The 23,737-nt window shown below is 39.5% G+C and overlaps 2 protein-coding genes across 2 annotated transcripts; one reads left to right on the top strand and one right to left on the bottom strand.

Annotated features, from left to right (window-relative positions):
• The first annotated feature begins 360 nt into the window (after positions 1-360).
• On the top strand, positions 361-10,082 carry LOC134793409 (very long chain fatty acid elongase 7-like). Its single transcript, XM_063764983.1, has 6 exons — positions 361-494; positions 1,738-1,928; positions 3,746-3,826; positions 4,318-4,469; positions 5,948-6,095; positions 7,622-10,082. Exons 1-6 carry the CDS (start codon positions 425-427, stop codon positions 7,883-7,885), a joined length of 906 nt encoding a protein of 301 aa, XP_063621053.1. The 5' UTR covers positions 361-424; the 3' UTR covers positions 7,886-10,082.
• Positions 10,083-14,120: 4,038 nt separating this feature from the next.
• Positions 14,121-22,475, bottom strand: LOC134793393 (very long chain fatty acid elongase 7-like). Its single transcript, XM_063764968.1, has 4 exons — positions 22,279-22,475; positions 17,887-17,961; positions 15,978-16,277; positions 14,121-14,645 (listed from the first exon to the last, which is right to left on the bottom strand). Exons 1-4 carry the CDS (start codon positions 22,441-22,443, stop codon positions 14,484-14,486), a joined length of 702 nt encoding a protein of 233 aa, XP_063621038.1. The 5' UTR covers positions 22,444-22,475; the 3' UTR covers positions 14,121-14,483.
• Between the last annotated feature and the right edge of the window lie 1,262 nt (positions 22,476-23,737).

Raw genomic sequence — 23,737 nt, 5'->3', positions numbered from 1 at the left:
GTATTGTTTTCGAGCTTCCGATATTTCTACGCAGTTACATTCATCCGTCTTGATAGTTGGCGCGCATCTCTCACTTCATTTCGCTAGCACCATTCAGCGTGAGCGATCTTCAAGGTCGTATTAAAAGATCAAAACTGCAACAAATTGCTAAATCGTTAAATTTAAGTTGAACCAAGAAAAGTCTGCAACGATTTTGATAGCACACGCAGAGCAAGCGTTATTCTAAACGTCAAACTTCTATGAAATTATGATGTATAAATAACACTTGCACTCTATTTGCTATCAAAATCGTGACAGACTTTTCTTGGTCTACCTCTATCAGTGCCTAATTTAAATGTTTATATTCATTCTTTCCAGAGTCCAGCTAGTTCGTGCCACCAAAAAATGCAGGCCTGTTCAACGTGACAGTTCAAAAGGAACCAAGATGTCGTTCAAACAGCTCACAAACAACACTATCGCTAAGGCCTACAACCATCTGTTTGTGGAACTAGCAGGTATTGCAAACAACAACAAAGAAACACTACAAACAACAGCAACAAACAACAACAAAGAAACACTACAAATAACCAGCAACAAACAACAACAACAAACATCGACATACAAACAACAAAAGAGTTACATTATGCCGAAAGGACTTACTGGATAGGTATAACCAACAACAAACAAAGAACAAGATGTAAAGGGGACCTACTAGATAGGTATTTATGTATAGCTGTAGATTTTGTTATCATTTCCGATTATTTATTATATCAACTGTACTGTTAATTTGCCTCCTATATCATAAAAAAAACTCATTCGGGAATTGAGCCCCTGGACTTCTGATCATGAAGCCCCACGCCTCAGCAAGTATGGATACATATATCAACATTATTTTAAGAAATGAAACAGACCGAAACCCACACAGGTGATTCACCTCGGTTCTAACACTATAATTTATAGTCCAACAGTCTTGAAACTAATGGGCTAGGCTAGACAATCTAGGCACTCAGGAAGCTATTAAAAGGTTATTGACATTATACTTTTTGATCCACTACGATTGACCGTGATCACAATAATGTAAAACTCAATGGTTGTAAAAAATTTCTTCCGTTCTTTGTCAACGTGTGAAGCGATACCTTTTGTTGGGCAACCATAATGTTCTAATAGGATTGTTAAACAGTTGAACGCTAACAAACGGTTACAATTTGCAGCTGTTAGCATATCAACCATGTATTTACTTGAAAACTCTTTTAAATAAAATGCTTGTGTCTTGCTATACGTACAAACAGCAACACTCCTAACTGTACATCGGCGGATCTTATTACAAAAAGCATAAGGTCCACCGATGTACAGTTAACAATGTGGGCGATGGTACAACCTCTCTAGGGTGAAAGATCAGATTGGACAGTTGCGTTGGTAGAAATTAACAACACGGTGTATTTTGTAGAATAGGTATTTTTAAGGCGGTGAATATTTACTATTTAAGTTTCAAACTCCATTCTAGTAAGACTCACTCTAAGGGTCTCCCCAGATATATTGACGCGCATTCGGCAAAAGCCGATAGGAAAAAGCTTTATGTCCGTGCAACAAGAGCAAAAAAGCCGTCGATGCGTCGACAGACCCCGGCCGATTTGAGCCGAGCCGAACCACGACTTTTTCGCTCTTATTGCGCAGACAAAATGCTTTTCCCTATCGGATTTTGTCGATTCCGCGTCAACATATGTGGGGGGACCCTAACCGTTCTATTTAATCTTCCAGATCCTCGCACCAACGACTGGTTCCTGATCAGCAGCCCGATCCCTGGGCTGACCATCCTTTACCTGTACTTGAAGTTCGTGCGAACATGGGGCCCTCGCTACATGGCCGACAGGCCGCCCTTCCAGTTTCAGAAGACGCTCATCGTGTACAACTTCTTGCAGGTGCTTGTTAGCTGCTGGCTGTTCCATGAGGTAAGTTTATATGTATCTTCCAGACCCTAACATTGGCTGGTTCCTCATCAGCAGCCCTATCACCGGGCTGACCATCCTCTACCTGTACTTGAAGTTCGTGCGAACATGGGGCCCTCGCTAGATGGCCGACAGGCCGCACTTCCAGTTTCAGAAGACCATGATCGTCTACAACTCCTTGCAGGTGCTTGTTAGCTGCTGGCTGTTCCATGAGGTAAGTTTATATGTACCTTCTAGACCCTCGCACTGACTGGTTCCTCATCAGCAGCCCTATCCCCGGGCTGACCATCCTTTACCTGTACTTGAAGTTCGTACGAACATGGGGCCCTCGCTACATGGCCGACAGGCCGCCCTTCCAATTTCAGAAGACGCTCATCGTGTACAACTTCTTGCAGGAGCTTGTTAGCTGCTGGCTGTTCCATGAGGTAAGATATGAGCTATTTTACTTTACTCGCTACGTTCGTGATTCAGTTTTGGAATCGTTGCCTTACTCGGGTATCAATGGTTAAACAACAATTTTGTCCCCTTTTTTTGCAATTGGAACTTTTTTTACCCCCTGAAACCCAATGACAGTTGTTTTGTTTTTAAATTTAGAACCCTTAGTTACACATAAAAGTTCAAAATAGATTGTGGAATGTGTACAGAAATTTGTACGCGGGGTCTTAGGAGGTTAAATCCTTGTCACCCTTTATAGGTCAAGTACGCAATGTAGCTCAGACCAACAGTAATTTTGACTAAGCATTTTTCGTGAGGTTTGAAACTCACTACCTTCGCCATTTTGTGCGTTTGTAAAGTGCCTGTAATGAAAGGCAGAGCAATATCAGTCAATAACTGATTTATAATGTAACTATACTATTAGGTCCTTACCTATGAAATTGGCGTTTTTGTTCATAGATATAAGTCTGATCCTAGTTTTTTTTTTTTTACAAAAGTACATACACAATTACAATAAAACTACAGTGCACTCAATAAACAACGATTTTACATACAATTAATTGTTATTTTTTATTGTTAAGTGTTCAGAATTAAGCCTTGAAAATAGGTCTTTTCATGTGCTGTCGGTTCGAGTATTAAAATTACTTATATTTTTCTAATGGTACCAATTTTCAAGAAATGGAGATATTGAAAACATACCTTAAAGGTGTCAAAAATTACTGGAAAAATTTTGTTTGGTTTGAATTAGCCATCAAAAAAATATCCGCAAAATTAATTGTATGGAAATTCGTGTTTCGTTGAAATTCTCCGGACAAAACGCCAATTTCATAGGTAATGACCTAATATTTATCACTAACGTACAGTCACCACGCGGGATTGTTATGCCATTTAGGGTTCTTACTAAATTGGAAATTCTATAGCGTAAGTATTGAACAACCAATTTAGCTAGGACCACGGCGCAACAATCGCGGAGGATGATGGTACCATTGCTGAAACTGTCCAAATAGTTGCCATCTTCTATATTAGGCCCGATTTACACATTGATTAGTGTTCATTGACAATTTGACATACATTTGCTAGGTACCTACTAACTAACGGTTAGGAGCAAATGTATAAACTCGCACTTAATAACACTAATCAATGTGTAAACCAGGCCTTCATTCCAAGCAAATTAGTTGTAAAACGGGTTGTCAAAAGTCAGTTATCCCTACAGAGGATTTATTTACAGTATTTTCTATGTTTTATCAGGTAGGGTTTCATGCAATTGGCCACCGGACTAAAACTGCGTGTTGTAAATTAAGAATCTGTATGGCGAATTCTGTCGTTTTAACTATACCAAATTCAAAAAGTTTAATTACTAAACAGTTTTTTTTATCTAATTTCAGGGTCTAGATGCGGGCTGGCTCCGGACATACAGTTGGAAATGCCAACCCGTCGACTTCTCCGACAGCCCGGAAGCGATGCGAGTAAGTTCTTTCACACATTCATAGACAAACGAAGACACGTCCCTATTTTCCTCCCTGGCTATTGACATTATGGAAAAAATATTATATACAATTTAATATAGACATCATGACGAATCGAATGAGGTATCACACGTATTTTTAGAAGTAGTATCTCTATTTTTCACCGTTTTCAGTTTCTCGAGCAGTCTATGACAGTATATACTTACTTACTCCGTTGGCTCAGCGACCCAAAATGAGACTTCGGTCTCGGTCCTGTGCGATCTCTCGCCAATTATTGTTGACTCGAATTGTTGTTATTGTATATTAACCATAACTATTTATAATTTCATTTTGTTTCGATTTCTATTGAGATAAGTACCCGCCCCTATTGTCAAGGCGTTAGAGTACGTGTTCAGATAACTTTGAGCACCTCGGCCGATCCCATATATCTGATGGCGACGGCGAAAACAATCTCAGTGTATCAATATCAATCGATCCTTTCCCAATTCCAGGTGGCCCGAGGAGTCTACGTGTACTTCCTCGCGAAGATGTCAGAGCTCCTGGACACGGTGTTCTTCGTGCTCCGCAAGAAGGACCGCCAGATTACCTTCCTCCATATGTACCACCACACGGTTATGCCCATGATATCCTGGGGAGCGACTAAGTAAGATATATACACGTAGCTTCCTAGCGACGATGTCGGAATTCCTGGACACGGTGTTCTTCGCGCTCCGCTAGAAGGACCGCCAGATCACATTCCTCCACATGTACCACCACACCGTCATGCCCATGATATCCTGGGGAGCGACTAAGTAAGATATACACGTAGTACTTCCTAGCGACGTTGTCGGAGCTCCTAGACACGGTGTTCTTCGCGCTCCGCAAGAAGGACCGCCAGATCACCTTCCTCCATATGTACCATCACACCGTCATGCCCATGATATCCTGGGGAGCAACTAAGTAAGATATACACGTAGCTTCCTAGCGACGATGTCGGAGCTCCTGGCCACGGTGTTCTTCGCGCTCCGCTAGAAGGACCGCCAGATCACATTCCTCCACATGTACGACCACACCGTCATGCCCATGATATCCTGGGGAGCGACTAAGTAAGATATACACGTAGTACTTCCTAGCGACGTTGTCGGAGCTCCTGGACACGGTGTTCTTCGCGCTCCGCTAGAAGGACCGCCAGATCACATTCCTCCACATGTACCACCACACCGTCATGCCCATGATATCCTGGGGAGCCACTAAGTAAGATATACACGTAGTACTTCCTAGCGACGATATCGGAGCTCCTGGACACGGTGTACTTCGTGCTCCGCTAGAAGGACCGCCAGATCACATTCCTCTACATGTACCACCACACCGTCATGCCCATGATATCCTGGGGAGCGACTAAGTAAGATATACACGAAGTACTTCCTAGCGACGATGTCGGAACTCCTGGACACGGTGTTCTTCGCGCTCCGCAAGAAGGACCGCCAGATCACATTCCTCCACATGTACCACCTCACCGATGACGGTGAGGTCGGTGAGCATGAGCCCATAATATCCTGGGGAGCGATATAAATAGCGTCACATACCCGGAATGCCTCATAATACAAGTGGGTTCGTAACCGTATTATTTAATAATTGGGTTTGAGTTTTAAAATGATTGTTTAACAGTATTTTAGGTTTTGGAATAAGGGGTTTTTGGAGTAATTACCGCCCAGGTAATGGGAAGATTTTTAAGGTAATCTTGGATGGATATTCCATCTTCTCATATAGGGGCATATTTTCACTTAAAAGTGTTCCATTTACTTTTTCTAGAAAATCCTTTACCGTTATTTCTACTCAGAATGACGAGGGCTAATATCGATTTACAAAGAAAACAAAGTTTTCCACGGAACACTAAAAATGTGTCCAAATAAAATGACAGTTTTGTGACGCATTTTCACATAAGTACATTTGGTATGGACCGTCACAAAACGTATGAAAAATTGGGTACACTTTTTTTCTTCGCCTCATTCAATAGTACTCGTGATTTTGAGTCTAAATAACCCAAAAGTTGATGATTTTTCGAAAAAAAAGTACCTGGCCCTGTTCAGTACCTAACCCTATTCACAACTGAAAAATCACCCTGTATATTAATGATTCCAGATACTACCCCGGCGGGCACGGCACGCTCATCGGCGTGATCAACTCGTTCGTGCACATCATCATGTACTCATACTACATGCTCGCCGCCATGGGGCCCAAGTACCAGCGGCTGTGCTGGTGGAAGTCCTACATCACTACTTTACAAATGGTCAGTATCATCCTGAAGTATACAAACGGGTCACTCACGCTCAGTCATTCCCTCACGTTCGGTCACTCTCGGCCAGTCACTCTCGACCGGAGTAGCGGAGAGTAAGATATCCATAAATATGTGGGTAAACTGGCAAAGTTTCTATTCTCAAGCATCATGTTCAGACACTTTTGAGCATCTCGGCCGCTCCGACATAATTATCTGGCTGGTGTTAGCCAGATACTGCTTCGGCTACGGTAGGTCATCGGCGTGATCAACTCGTTCGTGTACATATGTACTCATACTACATGCTCGCCGCCATGGGGCCCAAGTACCAGCGGCTGTGCTGGCGGAAGTCATACATCACTACTTTACAAATGGTCAATGTCGTCCTGAAGTATACAAACGGGTCACTCAAGCTCAGCCGTTCACTCACGTTCGGTCACTCTCGGCCAGTCACTCTCGACCGGAGTAGTGGAGAGTAAGATATCCATAAATATGTGCGTAAACTGGCAAAGTTTCTATTATCAAGCATCATGTTCAGAGACTTTTGAGCATCTCGGCCGCTCCGACATAATTATCTGGCTGGTGTTAGCCAGATACTGCTTCGGCTACGGTAGGTCATCGGCGTGACCAACTCGTTCGTGTACATACTTGTACTTCATGCTCGCCGCCATGGGGCCCAAGTACCAGCGGCTGTGCTTTTGGAAGTCCTACATTACTACTTTACAAATGGTCATTATTCTCTTTGATAATAGTTCTACCAACCGTGACAGCAACTACCAATGTGCTCAGAGGAATTGTATGATATGATGGCCAAAGCCTTTACGAGTATATTAACGCACTGCTCACCCTTCGCAGGACAGTACCAATGTGCTCGGAAAAGTTGTGTGTTATAATGTTCAAGATCGATTTCTATAATCGCACTGCTCGCCGTTGGCATTCATTCTCACTAGGTACCTAAATGGTGGCGCACTTAATTTCTTCTAGCAAACGTTGGCTATTGCTCAAACATGGGGAGGTTAGGGAGGGGGAGAAGAAATCTATTTAAACCCAGGCAGGGGCAACAAGTTACAAAAGCGCGTAGTAGAATTATCTGATATGATGCCCACGGCTGTTTTCTATTACCGCATTTACAATGCCTTCATTCTCCATGGAATCTAAATGCTACGCACTGTGTGGTATTTGGGGTTATGTCCAGCAAACGCTCCAGAAAATATGAAGAGTTTAGAATTCGTTTTGCCTTGCCTATAAGATTGTGCTAGAGAATAGTCTTCATTTTCTTAAGTGGATTCGAGAATATTTACTCGTAGTTTGCTAAACGGAGAATATTTCTTAATAACAGTAGCACAATTCTAGCTTTACTTAGGCGATAACATCGCTGGTAGAATCCATGGCCGCTATAATACAATTCCACTACAGTTTTCTATACTTACTAACGCTACTTTTTTAATACTAGTGAAAACGCTAGGAAGCCGTTTTTGGTCCAAGTTTTGAAGTAATCAAGACGGAAAATTATATTAAAATTATTTTTCTGTCTTCCTCAGGTCCAGTTCTGCATAGCGTTCCTCCACTCCTCCCAACTGCTCTTCTACGACTGCGGCTACCCTCGCTGGTCCGTCGTCTTCACTCTTCCCAACTCTATCTTCTTCTACTACCTCTTCTGGGACTTCTATGACAAAGCCTATAAGAAACCTGACGCCAATGGTGCTAAATCTAACGGCCGCTTGAAAGAAAATGGCGTCAAAGGTCATCAAAAAATTGAGAGCAATGGGATTAAGGACAGGAGTAATGATAAGAAAGTGAAGTGAATTGTGTACTTTTTATCGCGCACAAAAGAGCCAAGGCAGTTTAAACCCTGACTCTTGTCCTATTTAGAAAAAAAGAATGCAAAAGAAAGGTCAAAAATTGTTGTTTGTGACCTAAATTGCGTAATGCAGCAATTGAATGATAAGAATTTCGTCTGCCTTGTATATCTACCATTATTTTAAAACAATGATTACCTATTTTTGGTCGATTACAACATAAAAGGTTTTCCGTCATAAATGAGGAATATTTTACAGATAATTAGACCAATTGCGCATAATAGTACCTTTACTTAAGAAGTCACCATTTGAATAATTGCTTAAGACAACTAACAAAAATCTTGAAAAATTATACTAATACACGCCATGTAGGTAGATTTGTAAATATGTTATTATTCAGCAGTTTACATATTAAAGCACAATTTTTGTTTACATTGTACATAAAGGCATTTTAAATATAAATTAGAATGTTATAAATATAACGCATGCTCAATGTACTTATTTAAAATGTAGTATTAATTGTATAATTGATTATATCATTTTACTGTGTACATATATAACAATGACCTCGATGTCAAGTTTGGGAAGTTGTAGAGCCTGATTTGAGCCCAAAAGTGTTCATAAGTGACGAGGTCGCTCCAGGATATTATGACTAGAAAATATATTCATTACGGGTCACTCAAGTTCACAAATTCGATTTAAAGATCGTGAGTGACCCGTTACATGTTTTGATTTGAGTCGCCTAGAAGTTTTTTTACACATGACACTCACATCTGTTATATTTTAAAATCTGTAGCTTATAATTCACGCTTACCGCTGTGAACAACACGCAAAAATCATTTGTAATGAGAAATAATTTAGTGGCACAAAAACTATAGCCTCTTGTGGAAATTCAAAACGCACTGCCATTGAAAAAAAATCTTAAGTAGCTACCAGGCGCAGTGTGTTGCACTTATCATTTTAATAACAAAAAGATAAAAATCTCGTCTCTTAAGCATTGGTATTGGTTTCAGAATATGATGTACGCTTTATCTTGTCGCCACCCAAGGGATAAGCGCGACCATAAAGCTGGCCATACACGTTTCTGTATAGAGGATTTTCTGTAGAGCTTCGGTATTTAAATCGTAACGTCTATGGCTTGCAAAACTTCCGTGAGACGGTGACATATTAAATATAATAAACTGGGTCACTCACGTATATAAACTATATAGACCTATACGTATAGACTTTATATACGTGAGTGACTCGATTTAATATATTGAATATATCTATGACTAAACTGACACTCTACTGGTCGAGAATGCCTATTAGAACACAAATACACAGAATTCTTCTATAAATACCTAAGTGTAAGATAATATTAAGAAATTGTAGATAGATTTTTAAATATACTAATGTATACAAATTCTTCCAAAGCGGGATACAGGACTCTCTGCCTATAGGAATAAGGTGTTCTTTAGGGAATTGCTACTGTTCAGAAATTATATAGTCGAATCGTGAACCAATGTCACTTTTATGGCTGGTTTTAGTTTTCTATTTTTCCTGACAGTCTGTATAAAGCCTGACAAGATTCTATTTGGCTATGAGACAGTGTACAAGCAACTTACATGTACCTATATATGGCAATAATGTGCATTATGCGTACGTCATATATTGTCTAATAAAATGTCAGTACCACTTGGTACCACTGAAAATCTGCAATATGGAGAAGGCCAAAAAAATCTTGTCTAATCTATAGAAAGGAATTTAATTTCAGTACCATTACCAAATTATTATTTTTCATACAATTTCGTACCTTGTCACAGTGAAAATCAATATGAAAGTCGCTAGGGACCTCATACTATTGTCACTGTGACAAGGTACGAAATTGTATGAAAAAAAAATAATTTGGCTGTAGGACCGTAAAGGAGAAGAATAAAACAGGCCCATTTAAAGTATTAGGTATATTATAATTTTTAAGCTGTCTTCCTATTTCAAAAACAGCCTAAAGGCATCATTATTTAAATAACGTTTAAATAAGTTTTTATTTTATTTGTGAAGACAACCGTCAATTAGATATTAAAACGCTGCGAATCTAATTTTACCATATAAATTGTTTTTTATTTATTTATTTGATTTAATCATACTTAATGGATTGTACACAAATGTTTTACCTATGTACGAATCTTTTAAAGCGATGTTCGGTATTAAAATGTTACGAGAAGACTTCTTGTTTTTTTTTTATTGTAATTTTTGCCCTACATATTAAGGCGTGTCCAGACTAGTCAATTTTTCGCCAATCTGATTAAATTGCCCGATCGAATCGGGATGTGCGGACGCAAACGCCAGAATTCAACCGCCGATAATAACCGATATTACCGATAAAATGAGGCGCGGATGCAAGAATACCAATTTTGACGCCAGTATTTTCGTTCTGGGGCTTTTTTGCAATTTAGAGGGCTCTAATATCACCATAAATCTAAAATTGGTGATTAAATTGGAAATTGACGCCAATTTCATTTCTGATCAAATCGGTCGATTTGATCATCCCGTCTGGATACCGCTTTAGCTAGAGCGCAAAACTCTATGGCTGCTGCTCGACGCATGCAATGTTGTCATGTCGCAACTGCGCAGCGACGCCATTTTCCATAGAGCTGACTAGACGCGGACGATCAAAATGAAAAAAAAAACATCAGTAAAATAAAAAGGCTTCATGAAAATTTTAAAATATATTTGATAACGTTTTATACAATAATCATTAATCAATAATACTATCTAAAAGTAAGTATTCATGCCCTCATCATCAGTCGTCACCTTTTTATGGTGTCGTAATTATAAGTAATACAAATTTAATTACTACAAATTATTATATTACAGAAAAAATTCACCGCCTCCGACAAGACTCCTTGCGAACTTTTGGAACACCGGTCCAGACGCTCTTAACCAATGGAAGCCTGCCAGAAGCGACAAGCGTGCGAATCTTTCCATTCTTCCACCCTAAGGGTGACCCCACACTAGCGTCACCCGAGCGTCGGCGTCTAATCAACTTAATGACTGCTGCTCGACGCAACGTTGGCGCAACTGCGCAGCGACGCCATTTTTCATAGCGCTGACTAGATGCTGACGCTCAAAAGACGCCAGTGTGGGAAGCCCCCCCCCAAGGCGTGTGTAAGCATAAAGGAAGGAATGGGAAGATTCGCATGCTTCTAGCAGGTTTCCGTAGCTGTTGGTTAAGGGCGATTAGAACTGTGTTCCAACAGGTCGCAAGTTCGAGTCTTGCCAGAAAGGGTGATCGTTTCCTTTAAGATACCGTATCGTAAATTTGTGGCTTCGAGCAACACGGAAGGGAGGCGACATTCGCACTATTTCCCCTCTGCCTAGGTACAAGATCAACTGATCTAGCGCGGGTGATAAAACTAGTTGCGCTCGGATTTTTCACTAGACCGAGTCCAGACGCGCGCGTGAACACAGCAGCAGAAAAAATGCTTAAGTGCTTGGTTTTTTGTCGTAAAAAGAGGTCGGAGACATCAAATTTACAAAAAGAAGGTGTTACATTTCACATGTAATATTTTTTTTACATATCATACGTTTAATTACATTTAAACACAATTATTATACATATTTTAGTCTCATGTAATTGTTGGATTTATCGATTTTGCTCGCCCAGTACAAATTGCGGATCGGTCGAGCGACAAATCCGACTTCTCATCTGTCAGAATACCATAAAATACTTCGACGAAAATATGTTCGTGTGCGTGTTGTGACTTGTGACACTTGTGACTCGTCCGTACATAAAAAGAGATCGAGGTTTGCAAGATTTGTCTTTGACGTGTGTCATTTTCTATGTATTTGTGTCGTCATTACAGATTGGATTTTGTATGTAAGTGTGTGAGAAGTGCGACTGTGTGCACCTTTCCCCCCGCAAAAAATGGCAGAAAGATTTGTACGGTAAGATATCGCTTGGGCCCCTCCCTTCCGATGTGTCGGAAGCCGGTGTTGCTCGAAGATTTGTGGTATCATAATATTCGTAATTATACATTTCAAAAGTGAACAAGTAACCGTAAAATCCTACTATAGTCCAAATGATCCCAACTATGGCCCACAATTAACTCGAATATATGGCCAATTCCAACTCAGAAGGATGCTTCAAGTGCAATAAGGACGTTTTCATATGAAATTTCAGCAGAAATTCTGATAGAAAGGACCTTATTGCAGATGAAGCATAAGGACCCTTGGAAAGTCTCAATATTATCGTTCCGGTGTGACTACTATTTGAATGTAGTTATATGACAAAATATGATTATAAATGGAAGAAAAACTCACAGAAAACCTAAACGAACATTGTTACTTATACTTAATTAAATACGTATTGAGCATTGACATATATCTAAGGACGGGCCTTATGGGCACTAAGAATGGTGCTAGTCCAGCGGTGTCACTCACGAATTCGAGCCAATCATGCAGTTTAACGCAACTAGTTGCGACCAATCGCGCGCGTGATGCGAACTCATCAACCAATCGCGTTGTGGCGTTAGACTGCTCGATTGGCTCGTATTCGTGTGCGTGACACCGCTGTACTTTGCCCCATTCCGTAAGGCCCGTCCTTAGATATAATTATACATAAACATAACATAAACATACCGTCGGTGCGAATAAAAAATCGCTGTTTTTTTTGGATTTTTTGTTTTTGGCATATTTGAATTCCTTTTTAAATTTCCCGTCGACCCACATAAATATTTTTGTTATATTTTTATTAGTTTTGAAAATAAAAATTCCGCTATGTGAACACAGAAGAACATTTGTACAAAAAAATAACAGAACAGAAACAAAAAAATAGCAATGTGATTTTTAGCACATAACGATATTAAATGCCTTGTTTTCCGTCGAGGGTGATGGCGATAATGTTGCACATGGCGATTTATTGTAGAATGGATTACCCGACAGACCCTAAAATCTGCTATGTATCATATATCGCACTATGTTACTTTGGCAACAAATCGCTATGTGTACAAACTTCACACATGACGATTTTAATGAACCAAATTTAATTCGCTATGTAGCAAAATTTGGTTAAATAATAATATGTATTGTAAAAAATTACAAAAAAAAAACTGTTTATATTCTTCATGAGTATCATGTAAAAATCATTGATCTATCAGAAAAAAAATACAGGTGCAACAAATATATTACAAACAGGAAAATAAACAGTTATTTTTGTCTCCTGAAAAGTAGCTTCAAAATACATGGCGATTTTTTTATTCGCACCGACGACACCATACCATAATTTCATTACTTAACCCTAGTTGGGTAGATACGGTAATAAAATAATGTGTATTGGTTTATAGAAATATCGGTTATAATCGGAAATATGGTTTATATCATGGGCTCATCGGGCACTAAGAAAATTAAACTACTTACTGAAAGCGACGACATCATTCCAAAGTGTCCTTACTGAAGGTCAATTCGAAATCCGTTTTTGTTTACCCTAATGTAAACTCAAAAGCTTTTAATATGTATTTGTGCAACAAGACAGCAAAGTTAGTTTTTGCTGTTAGGGTTAATTTAGACTTTCGAGGAGGCGTCTACTTTGGTCTCGTGTGGCACACGTATAAAACTTTTTACCTCAGCAGTGTGAAAAAATTAAAGCGTAAAAATACAATATGACAGAAATAGTTATTTGTACAACAAGAGATCAAAGTTTGATATTTCTTCGAGTGCTTATTTTGAGTCCCGTGCAAGCGAAAGATTCTATAATAGATTCACGAGCGTAGCGAGTGAATCTAATTTAGAATCTTGAGCGTAGTAAGGGATTCAAAAGCGCACGAGATGTAAATAACTTTGATCTCGTGTAGTACACAAAATTTTTCACCCTAAGCAGTGAGAACATACCTAGAGGGACAGAGATAATAGAACCCAAGTATATCGAACTTGTATTAGACCCCGCATGTTGAAATGACTATAAAGGTCACTTGAATGTCATTTTGTCTCACTCAGTGAGCAAAATCGCATTTTGCTCACTGAGTGAGACACAATCAGTGAGCAAAATGCGATTTTGCTCACTGAGTGAGACAAAATGACTCAGTGAGCAAAATCGCATTTTGCTCACTGTTTTTAAGAAGCAAAGTACCCTTGTTCGAGCTGCTGAGGTGAAAAGTTTATTAAATACATTTATTTATTCTCACTTCCCCTTCTACTCTCTAACACACTATATTCCCACTCCTGTTCCCGTTTCAATAACCATTCCGGTTTCATTCCCACGATATCAGCCTGCCAGTTATTCGGAACTGTCGCCTTTTGCGATTAACTGACAGGCTGATGTCGTCCGGCGAACTGGTAATCTGTGGGCCCCTTTATTTCTGTTTCTGTTCCCAGTTTCCACTGCGACGGACTTTGACTGTGACTGAGACTGTGAGTGGAGCCTGGACTGCGATTGCGATTTTGACTTTGATTTCGAATACGACCCCGAATCCACTTTGAAATCGAGATCACTTTGTCTCACGCTCATGATCATTTTGTCTAACGTTCGCAACAAACTATAATTTCGCGTACTGATTTAAGAAGAAAATTATCCGCATTCGTTCCCCTGCTGAGGTGAAAAAGTAAATAAATATAGTTTTTTCACAATTTATTCCTTCTTCTTTGAATATGTTTTCATGTAGAAATGACTGAAAAGCAGCAAGAAGAATAATGCATTGAAGACTATGAAGATATTGAAAGACTTCTTCGGAGGACAGTCGGAAACGAATACGGCCGTACTGTACTGGACTATTACTGACATGAACTGTACCTGAAAAAGGGAATAAACAATTACTTAAGGAAATGTATTGCATACCTACTTAATAGTTTCACTGAACCCATGAGACCGGTTAGCATGAGTTGCATTCCATTCCATGAGACCATACTTGAAGCCGCGCTAGATGTATGGTGACGCGCGCGAGAACGCAACTCATTCTAGCAGGCGGCATAGCCAAGGTGACGATCGCTTGCGCTTCGCCATCGAATCGCTTTGTGTCTTTATCACTCTTCCATATTAGTGTGACAGTGACAATTACGTTTTGTTCGCTACGTATCATTAGCGATTGGCATGTTTACGGGGCCAGATGTGAAAATAAAACCATTTTCATACACAGTAATTAATATCTTATTCGATTAATTGCGCTGCGTAAAAAACAGTCAATAAGTAGAGTAGAGTATAACTAGTGACTCATGATCTACATTCTACAGTAAAACTCATTCATGAATTTTATGTATAAACATAAGATTTACCCATGTACTTATTAAGACGAAACAGGAGCTGAGTTTTAAATATTTTAGGTAAATATACCCGTCTCGCTAACGGAAGCGGCACCTAAAAGTAGTGCGATAAGGACAAGGCGAAAAATCCTGCGTAAAAATCTCAAAAATCGAGGTTTCGTACTCCTCTGTTTCCTCCTCCAAAACTTAACCAATCGTAACCAAATTTGGAAATCTAAATGATTATGAAATTATCTGTGTCGGACCGTTTTGCTTTTTTGGCTAATTGATATCAGTTTTGAATGCCACGCCACTCATTGCGGCATAGTCAATTAGGCCATTTTGGCCATTTTTGAAGGGCTCTGGCGCCTTAAAAAACAAAAATATCAAAAAAATCAAAACGGTCCGACACAGATATTGACAATATTAATCTGTGTTGAAAAAATCATTGCTCTAGCTTCAAAAACCACGGAGGAAAACGAGGAGTACGTTTGTATGGAGAAATTACCACTCCCGTTGGCTCTTAAATAAACAAATATGACTTGAACTTACAAGCTGATTTTGATAAGGGTGTAGATTTTCTGAAAATCAAAGTGTATGGCTAGCTAGGCAATAGGCCAAAACCACATGCATGTATTAATTATTATTTCTGTTAGCTAGAGATACCTATCTATTGGTAGCTAAATCTTCTTTAAATGCGCAATAAAACTTAAATAAAATAAAACAACAAATGTGACGTTATCTATGAAATGGGACCTTATATTGTCGATGGCGCTTACGCCATTATTAACGGTGCTCCGATATAAATACAATGCCGCGCGACGCTGTGCGGCGTAAGCGCCATCGACAATAAGGTCCCTTTTCATAGATGCCCCAAATATCATACCAACTGAAAAGTAGTCAAATACTTTTTCCACGTCAAATACTTCGTCACATTCGGCCCAAGACTCGCCAATCCATAATACGTGTACATGACCACATGAACCAACGAATTCAGAAAGCCGGCGAACATCAATGCGTTCGTTGGCCAGTACTTGACGATCCCCCAGCCGCCTATCACCAAGATCGTATGGTGGTACATGTGGAGAAACGTCACTTGGCGGTCTTTTTTACGGAGGACGATGAACACTGTGTCGGCTAATTCGGTTATTTTGGCGATGAAGTATATCCAAAGGCTGGTGATTACCTGGAAGAAACAAAGAACACAAATGTATTTAATGTTCAATCTGCACAAATTACTTTGGGGCATTATCTATGAATAGGGATCTTATTGTATTGTTGATGGCGCTTACGCCACACAGGAACGCGCCGCATTGTATTTATATCGGAGCATCGTTAATATGTAACGGCTATCGTCAATAATAGGCCCCTTTTCATTGATAACGTCACATTTGTGTATCAGCAGCAGTATTACAAGCATGCGGCTTCCAAACTTGTAACTTATATTTAAAATAATGGAAAAAATGCTTTTTAACGCTTTTGTAATTAACGTACTTACTAAGTATCATTTGATGTTTAGGTACCTAAGTGGAATATGTGGGTTTACTAATATGTGGCCGAAAATTGTATGGCAAATTATCACTACCCAAACTATTTTTCCCATAGTATCATTTGGCAAAACTATCAGATGGCAGACCAATGTTTCGCATATATAACATGTCGCAAATGATTATTTACAATATTATTGTATGGCAAAATATTTAGTTGGTCATGTTTCAAAATGTATTTTATTGTTATGTCGAATGTATTGATAGGCATAAATTATTTTTCGCCTAATATTGTGAATAACCTACCTATCCCTGGGAGCAGTTTCGTTTTTAGGGTGTTAAAAAAAATAACCCTAACCTACCTATCTCTGGGAGCAGTCTCGTTTTACGGGTCATAAAAAAAATAACCCTAACCTACCTATCTCTGGGAGCAGATTCGTTTTTAGGGTCACCAAAAAAAAAGAACCCTAACCTACCTATCTCTGGGAGCAGATTCGTTTTTAGGGTCATCAAAAAAAATAACCCTAACCTACCTATCTCTGGGAGCAGATTGGTTTTTAGGGTCACCAAAAAAATAACCCTAACCGACCTATCTCTGGGAGCAGTTTCGTATTTAGGGTCATCAAAAAAAAAAAACCCTAACCTACCTATCTCTGGGAGCAGTTTCGTTTTACGGGTCATAAAAAAAATAACCATAACCTACCTATCTCTGGGAGCAATTTCGTTTTACGGGTCCTAAAAAAAATGCTAAATATAGTTGTGATCCAATGAAAAGTATGCGAAATTTCAATTTGGGCAAACGTTATTTAACAATAAATAGTTAGGTATAATAAAACATTTGCTTAGTAACTATTTTTCTAAATAAATCGTGGTAAAATGAACATCTGCTAAATAAAATTGTGTTCAAATAAAAATTATGCTAAATAATAATATGGTAAGCATTGGTTTGCCAACTAAAAGTACTGCAATAAGTTGGTTGGGAAGTGAAATTAGGCGAAAAATATTTCGGCGAGATGGCAGTACACCGGAATATGTGTACAAACGCAAGAATTAGAAGCGATGAAAGAGCTTGTAGACGGTCTTGCCTGGTAGATGGTCTTTTTCACATTGACCTTAATAACGATGACATATTTTTAACCCTACAATGCATACAGTTCCATATATAGCACAACCGAAATATGTGCGAATTGTGTCTAGAATCAGGTAGGCGCGCGCGTGCGTGCGAGCGTGCGTGCGTGCGTGCGTGCGTGCGTGCGTGCGTGCGTGCGTGTGTGTGTGTGTGTGTACACTATTAAACGTAATGCTTACATCTTTACGAGAATAGTCGTTTGTCATGAGGCATTTCTTCGGAGTAACACCGTATTCATGGATATTCTTGAAAAACTGAAAAATAAAATAAGAATTTAACTGATATGTGTTGTATAGTCTGTCAAGCAAAGTATGTCAGTAGCTATGTACAGGAATAAAGTATTGCGCTAAGAATAGCAGCAATGTACATTAAACCAAAACACGTAATTATCATAACATTCATAACCTCAAATTTTACTAATATTTACGATCAACGAGCATGATTGTACATTGTGTTCTTAAGGCGCTCTTATACTCGAGTTTTACGTTTTCAAGGGGGTGAAGCAGACGCAGCGATAGAATAGGCAGGGGGGCACCCCGCGCGCCCCGCCGCACGATTCCCGCGCAACACGTCTACTTCCTTATTCTGTCGCCATCCGTATTCTGGTTTGTTACTTTCCGATTTTTTTTTCGGAAATTTATATTGAATAAGGTTTATATATTATATGCAGGTTTATATATTATATAATAAGGTTTATATGCAGACTTTTCTTAGTTTAACTCTAATAGTAACTATTCGGTCGTGTCAATGTTACAATAGTATCTGAACGGTTGCTCCTTCTGTCTTATGACGTTATGACATAATGCTATGGCAGTTATGAAAATATACTGATCGACTTGTTTTCACATCGGTTAGCTAACGAGTTTTGCTCACTGCAAAAGCTGCAGAACTCAGTCTATTCGAAAGAGCAGAAATATGGGGGCCCCACTGGAGTTTAGAATCTAGAGTTATACCATGAAAAACTGTAGGTACTATCAACCAATCGTAATATGGAGCGCTTCAGAAATTGGCAAGCGTCCGACCTCCAACGCGTCCCGCTCGGGACTGAGCGGCGAGCTGGCACTGCTGGCAGCGGGGGCGCGAGTAAATGGTGTCGTGATTTCGTAAATTTTGAGTTTAAAGTTATATGTGTTACGAAATTAACAATATTAAACCCGACGGACATTACATCATTACAGACCATGGTATAATAATACACTCCGCCTGTAACTCTCTTCCCGTCTTTTCTAGGTCACCTAACTGACACAAGCCTACGTCATCATGCGACAGCGCTATATGATGATATGCGATAGCGCTCTAGATATAGCGGCCATGTTATTGTGACGTAGGCCTGTGTCACTCTGGGAAGAGAAGACCATGTTTTATTAGACTATGATTACAGACGTTTATTTTGATGTGATTTTCAATACATCAAGTAGTATAATATTGAAATGAAATGAGTTTTAAGGTAGAAAATAAGGGTATGTTTGGATTTTTTTTCTATCGACCGAAGTTTGTCCAATTATGTAACGAGTACCCGACGTACTTACATTAAGGTCCCAGAAACAACATATATATTTTTCACGTGTTTAATCTTTGCCGTTTCTTAATAAAATGGCATTAAAATTACGTTTCTAAGAGGTTACCTCGCCTTAAGTTCAAATGCACAATCTTATTTAATATAGGTTATTGCTATTTAATGGTGACAGCAGAAATTTCTCTTGAAATAGCAACGATTCAGAATGTAAACAGAAAAGATGACTGTCATTCCCGATCCACATTCCACAGATAAAACACAGATGACACGCGATTATGGAATTATTAGAAAATAGTGTTGCTAACCCGCGATTTTTCAAATTTGCCGCCTTTTGCTACTGACAAGATTTGCTTGACCAAGTATATCAAACAAATAACACTAAGGGGGGGTATTAGAACTTTAATGTCAACTTAATTACAGTTTAGTATATATTATCTAGCTAGCTAACACAGCTCACACCATACGTGTCCGTCAAGTCTCATTGTGGACGATCCACGGGTTAAAGGTCAATGATTTCTTTTTTACTCTTCATTATAGACAATGGTTTCAATGACGTATCGGTTTCTCATTGTTTGACTTTAGGCACTTGTCCCACCAGGAGCGAGTAAGCGATTAACTATCGGCGATTTTCTCGCCCAAGAAACGAACAAAAGATCAGGATCCTGTGTTAGTAAAAGAGACACATATATTAATAGTTCACCGCTGGCTGTTCACACTGCCGGCGAGAACACTCGCTCTACTAGTTTGTCGCCGCGATAAGATAAAACTAGCTCAGCGGTACTCGCTCGGCGATGCTCACTTCGTAGTTAGAACTCAAGCTGCGAGACCAATCAGTCTGCGTGTTCGGCTACGCTGCACCGCCCGAGCGATTGACGCGAGTAATAGCCCGTCGCACTCGAACACTCGCCTATTATATAATAATAGCCGAGCGACAAAACTATTGGAGCTAACACTCGCTTCTCGCCGCTCCCTCACTCGTTTCTAGTTTATCGTTCTACTCGCTTATCGCTCATCGTCGGCGGTGGGATAAGTGCCTTAAGGTTGAACAGTAACAACTTTAATTTATGATAGTGACCCTCCCACTGCCACAATAGATGGTACTATCGCCGACACTGATAACTGTTCATCGGCAAACCTTATTACAAAAGGCATAAGGACGATGGACAGTTAAGAGTGTTGCTGTATCCTACTGTGTACAGTTCTCACTGTTAGAGCCACCTCACACTAGCGTCTGCCGAGCGTCGGCGTCTAGTCAACGCTATGGTTGCTGCTCGACGCAACGTTGGCGCTACTGCGCAGCGACGCCATTTTCTATAGCGCAGACTAGACGCCGACGCTCAGAATATGGGGTGGCCACCCCACACGGAACTTTAAGAGGCCGTTATCGATTTTAGAGCAGAAATGTGAAATTGATGGATTTGGTCGTTGAAATTGTACACCTTTTGTTACGTAATATCCAAATAGCAAGTATTGGTTTCTATTAGCACGTCTTCTCATCTTGGCTTTTAATAATGAGGTCGCGAGCGTGCGTCACCGGTAATACATGACGAGAAGGGGCAGTTTTTAAAAATTCATCAAAAAATTATGGTAGTAAATTATACTAAATTATGTATAAGAACAGTTTCAGAAAATGTTATCGATTGTTCAAGTATCTAAATTACGTTGAAAGTCGAGTTATAAAGAAATTGTCACTTGTTTTGAAGTAATTTCTGGAGAAAATTGATTTCGTTTAACTTTCATTTACACTACTTCAAAGTCATAATAACAGAAATGTAGTCTACAAAAGTTCGAGTACAGGATATGTGTAATACAAATTTACCATTTTTAGCAGTCCAAACTTTACGAAATTTACAAATAAGATCGACAAAATCAGTGCTTTACGCGCGTTTACCTATACGTCCTTCAGAAAAAAATAATTACTAATTTAGTGAGTCTGTTTTCAAAAAAATGATCTACAAAAGTGCAAGATGGGAAGACGTGCAAATAGGAACCAGTACTTGTTATTTCTATTAGATAGCAAAAAGTGTAGAATTTCTTCGTCAAAATCTATCAATTTTACATTTTTGCGACTAAAATCGATAACGGCCTCTTAACAAAATATGTAAATGTTTGACAGTAGAAAGTCATATTGTTCCTCCATTAGAGCGTTTTCCCGATTCGATATCGGCCACAAAGAAGTAGAGTTTAAAAAAAGTTCCTTTTTTACGCTCGTGAGCTAGTGTGGGGTGGCCCAAACTGTTAGAGCCACCCAACACAAGCGTCTTTTGTGCGTCGGCGCAGTCAGCGCTATGGAAAATAGCGTCGCTGTGCAGTTGCGCCAACGTTGCGTCGACCAGCAGCCATAAAGACTAGACGCCGACGCTCGGGAGACGCTAGTGTGTGCTGTGGTGGCCGTAGCGGTCTCCCAAGCTGAGAGCGTCGGCGTCTAATTAACTCTATGGCTGCTGCTCGACGCAACGTATTGGTGCCGACGTTCAGTATACGTTAGTGTGTGGTCTCTTATCGTATTATTCCGAATTGCAGATGTTACCGCCATAGTCATAACACTTTACGGGCTTGATTTATAATAGTTAAATTGTTTTATCCCTTTCTTACAAATACATAAGTCAAAATGACGGATAGAGACAAACGATTATTATCTAATTGAGTTTTGTAGCGCGGTTATGAATGAGGGGGTAATCAGTGTCAGGATCTACAATGAAATTACACAGTTCACACGCCATGACAATTAAAATTTATAATAAATTGAGTGACACCTTAAAAGGAGAAAAGAACAAGACAGTATATTTTTTAAAGAATTAAGAAAGAACTTAGTAGACAAATGTTACTATCATATATAGAGGAGTATTTCAGGGACAAAGATGTTTAGTGCGCATAAGATTTGTATTTATTGTTATTTATTATTGATTGTAATTAGGATAATTTAATATTTAAGTTCTAGATAATAAGTTTTCTGCTATGCCCCACCCGGGTTTAATAATATGGCGTATATATTTTGTATTACTTATGTCATTTAGCATGAATAAATGAAATGAAATGAATCTAACTTTCTTACCATTTGTACTAAATACGCAGATATCGCCACTTGCAACGCATTATACACTAACATAGTCGTAGTCAGCTTATACGGTTGTCGCTTCCTCATAAAAGCGGGCCCGACTCGCAGAACAAAGGCCAAATATGCTGTCAATATGACCAGCATTGGCCCTGGACTTTCCATCAGGGGCAGCCGGTCAATTTCTGGGTCTGAAAATAAATGTAAGTCAAGTAAATACACGGGGATTTTCTATGTAAAGCTACCCATTTTTATTGGTCTGAAGTTCTGCATGTTCATATGAAACATAAGAAAAAAAAACGGGTTGCACTCCGGGAGTGCCGGCAGAAGTGAAAACTCAATGACATTTCACAGCGCCGCTAAAGAAGTTTTCACTATGTATAATTGAGGTTAACGCCATCTAGCGTTATTTCGTCGCATTACTTGAAACCCCTAAGCACATCACTGTTAATACTCGAGTTATATTAGTACCAGTTATAGGGAAAACCACTAGATGGCATTTAAATCAATAAAGAAAAACTCAATGACGAGTGACGTCACCGCTTACGAATCTTACGCCTTCGAGCAACACCGGCTTCCGACACATCGGAAGGGAGGGGCCCAAGTGATATCTCACCGTACAAATCTTTCTGCCATTTTTTGCGGGGGGGAAAGGTGCACACAGTCGCACTTCTCACACACTTACATACAAAATCCAATCTGTAATGACGACACAAATACATAGAAAATGACACACGTCAAAGACAAACCTTGCAGACCTCGATCTCTTTTGTGTACGGACGAGTCACAAGTGTCACAACACGCACACTAACACATTTTCGTCGAAGTATTTTATTGTATTCTGACAGATGAGAAGTCGGATTTGTCGCTCGACCGATCCGCAATTTGTACTGGGCGAGCAAAATCGATAAATCCAACAATTACATGAGACTAAAATATAATAATTGTGTTTAAATGTGATTAAACGTACGATATGTAAAAAAATATTACATGTGAAATGTAACACCTTCTTTTTGTAAATTTGATGTCTCCGACCTCTTTTTACGACAAAAAACCGAGCAATTAGACATTTTTCCTGCTGCTGTGTTCACGCGCGCGTCTGGATTCGGTCTAGTGAAAAATCCGAGTGCAACTAGTTTTATTACCCGCGCTAAGTTGATCTTGTACCTAGGCAGAGGGGAAATAGTGCGAATGCCGCCTCCTTTCCGTGTTGCTCGAAGTCTTACGCTCTCGCGAATTTAATTTTTTTTCCACATAGTGCACAGCGCCGCTAAAGAAGTTTTCACTTCAAAAACAACGGGTTGCACTCCGGGAGTGCCGACAGAAGTGAAAACTCAATGAGATTGTAACATTTAACATTTTTTCCCCATCACAAAAAGTGCACAGCGCCGCTAAAGAAGTTTTCACTTCAATAATGAGCCTTTTTTGATGCAGGTACCTTACATAAAGAAGTCTCACA

The sequence above is a fragment of the Cydia splendana genome, chromosome 9 (assembly GCF_910591565.1).
Source record: "Cydia splendana chromosome 9, ilCydSple1.2, whole genome shotgun sequence".
Taxonomy (NCBI): domain Eukaryota; kingdom Metazoa; phylum Arthropoda; class Insecta; order Lepidoptera; family Tortricidae; genus Cydia; species Cydia splendana.
The sequence above is the reverse complement of the archived record's forward strand: the minus strand, read 5'-3'. Positions and strand labels throughout refer to the sequence as shown.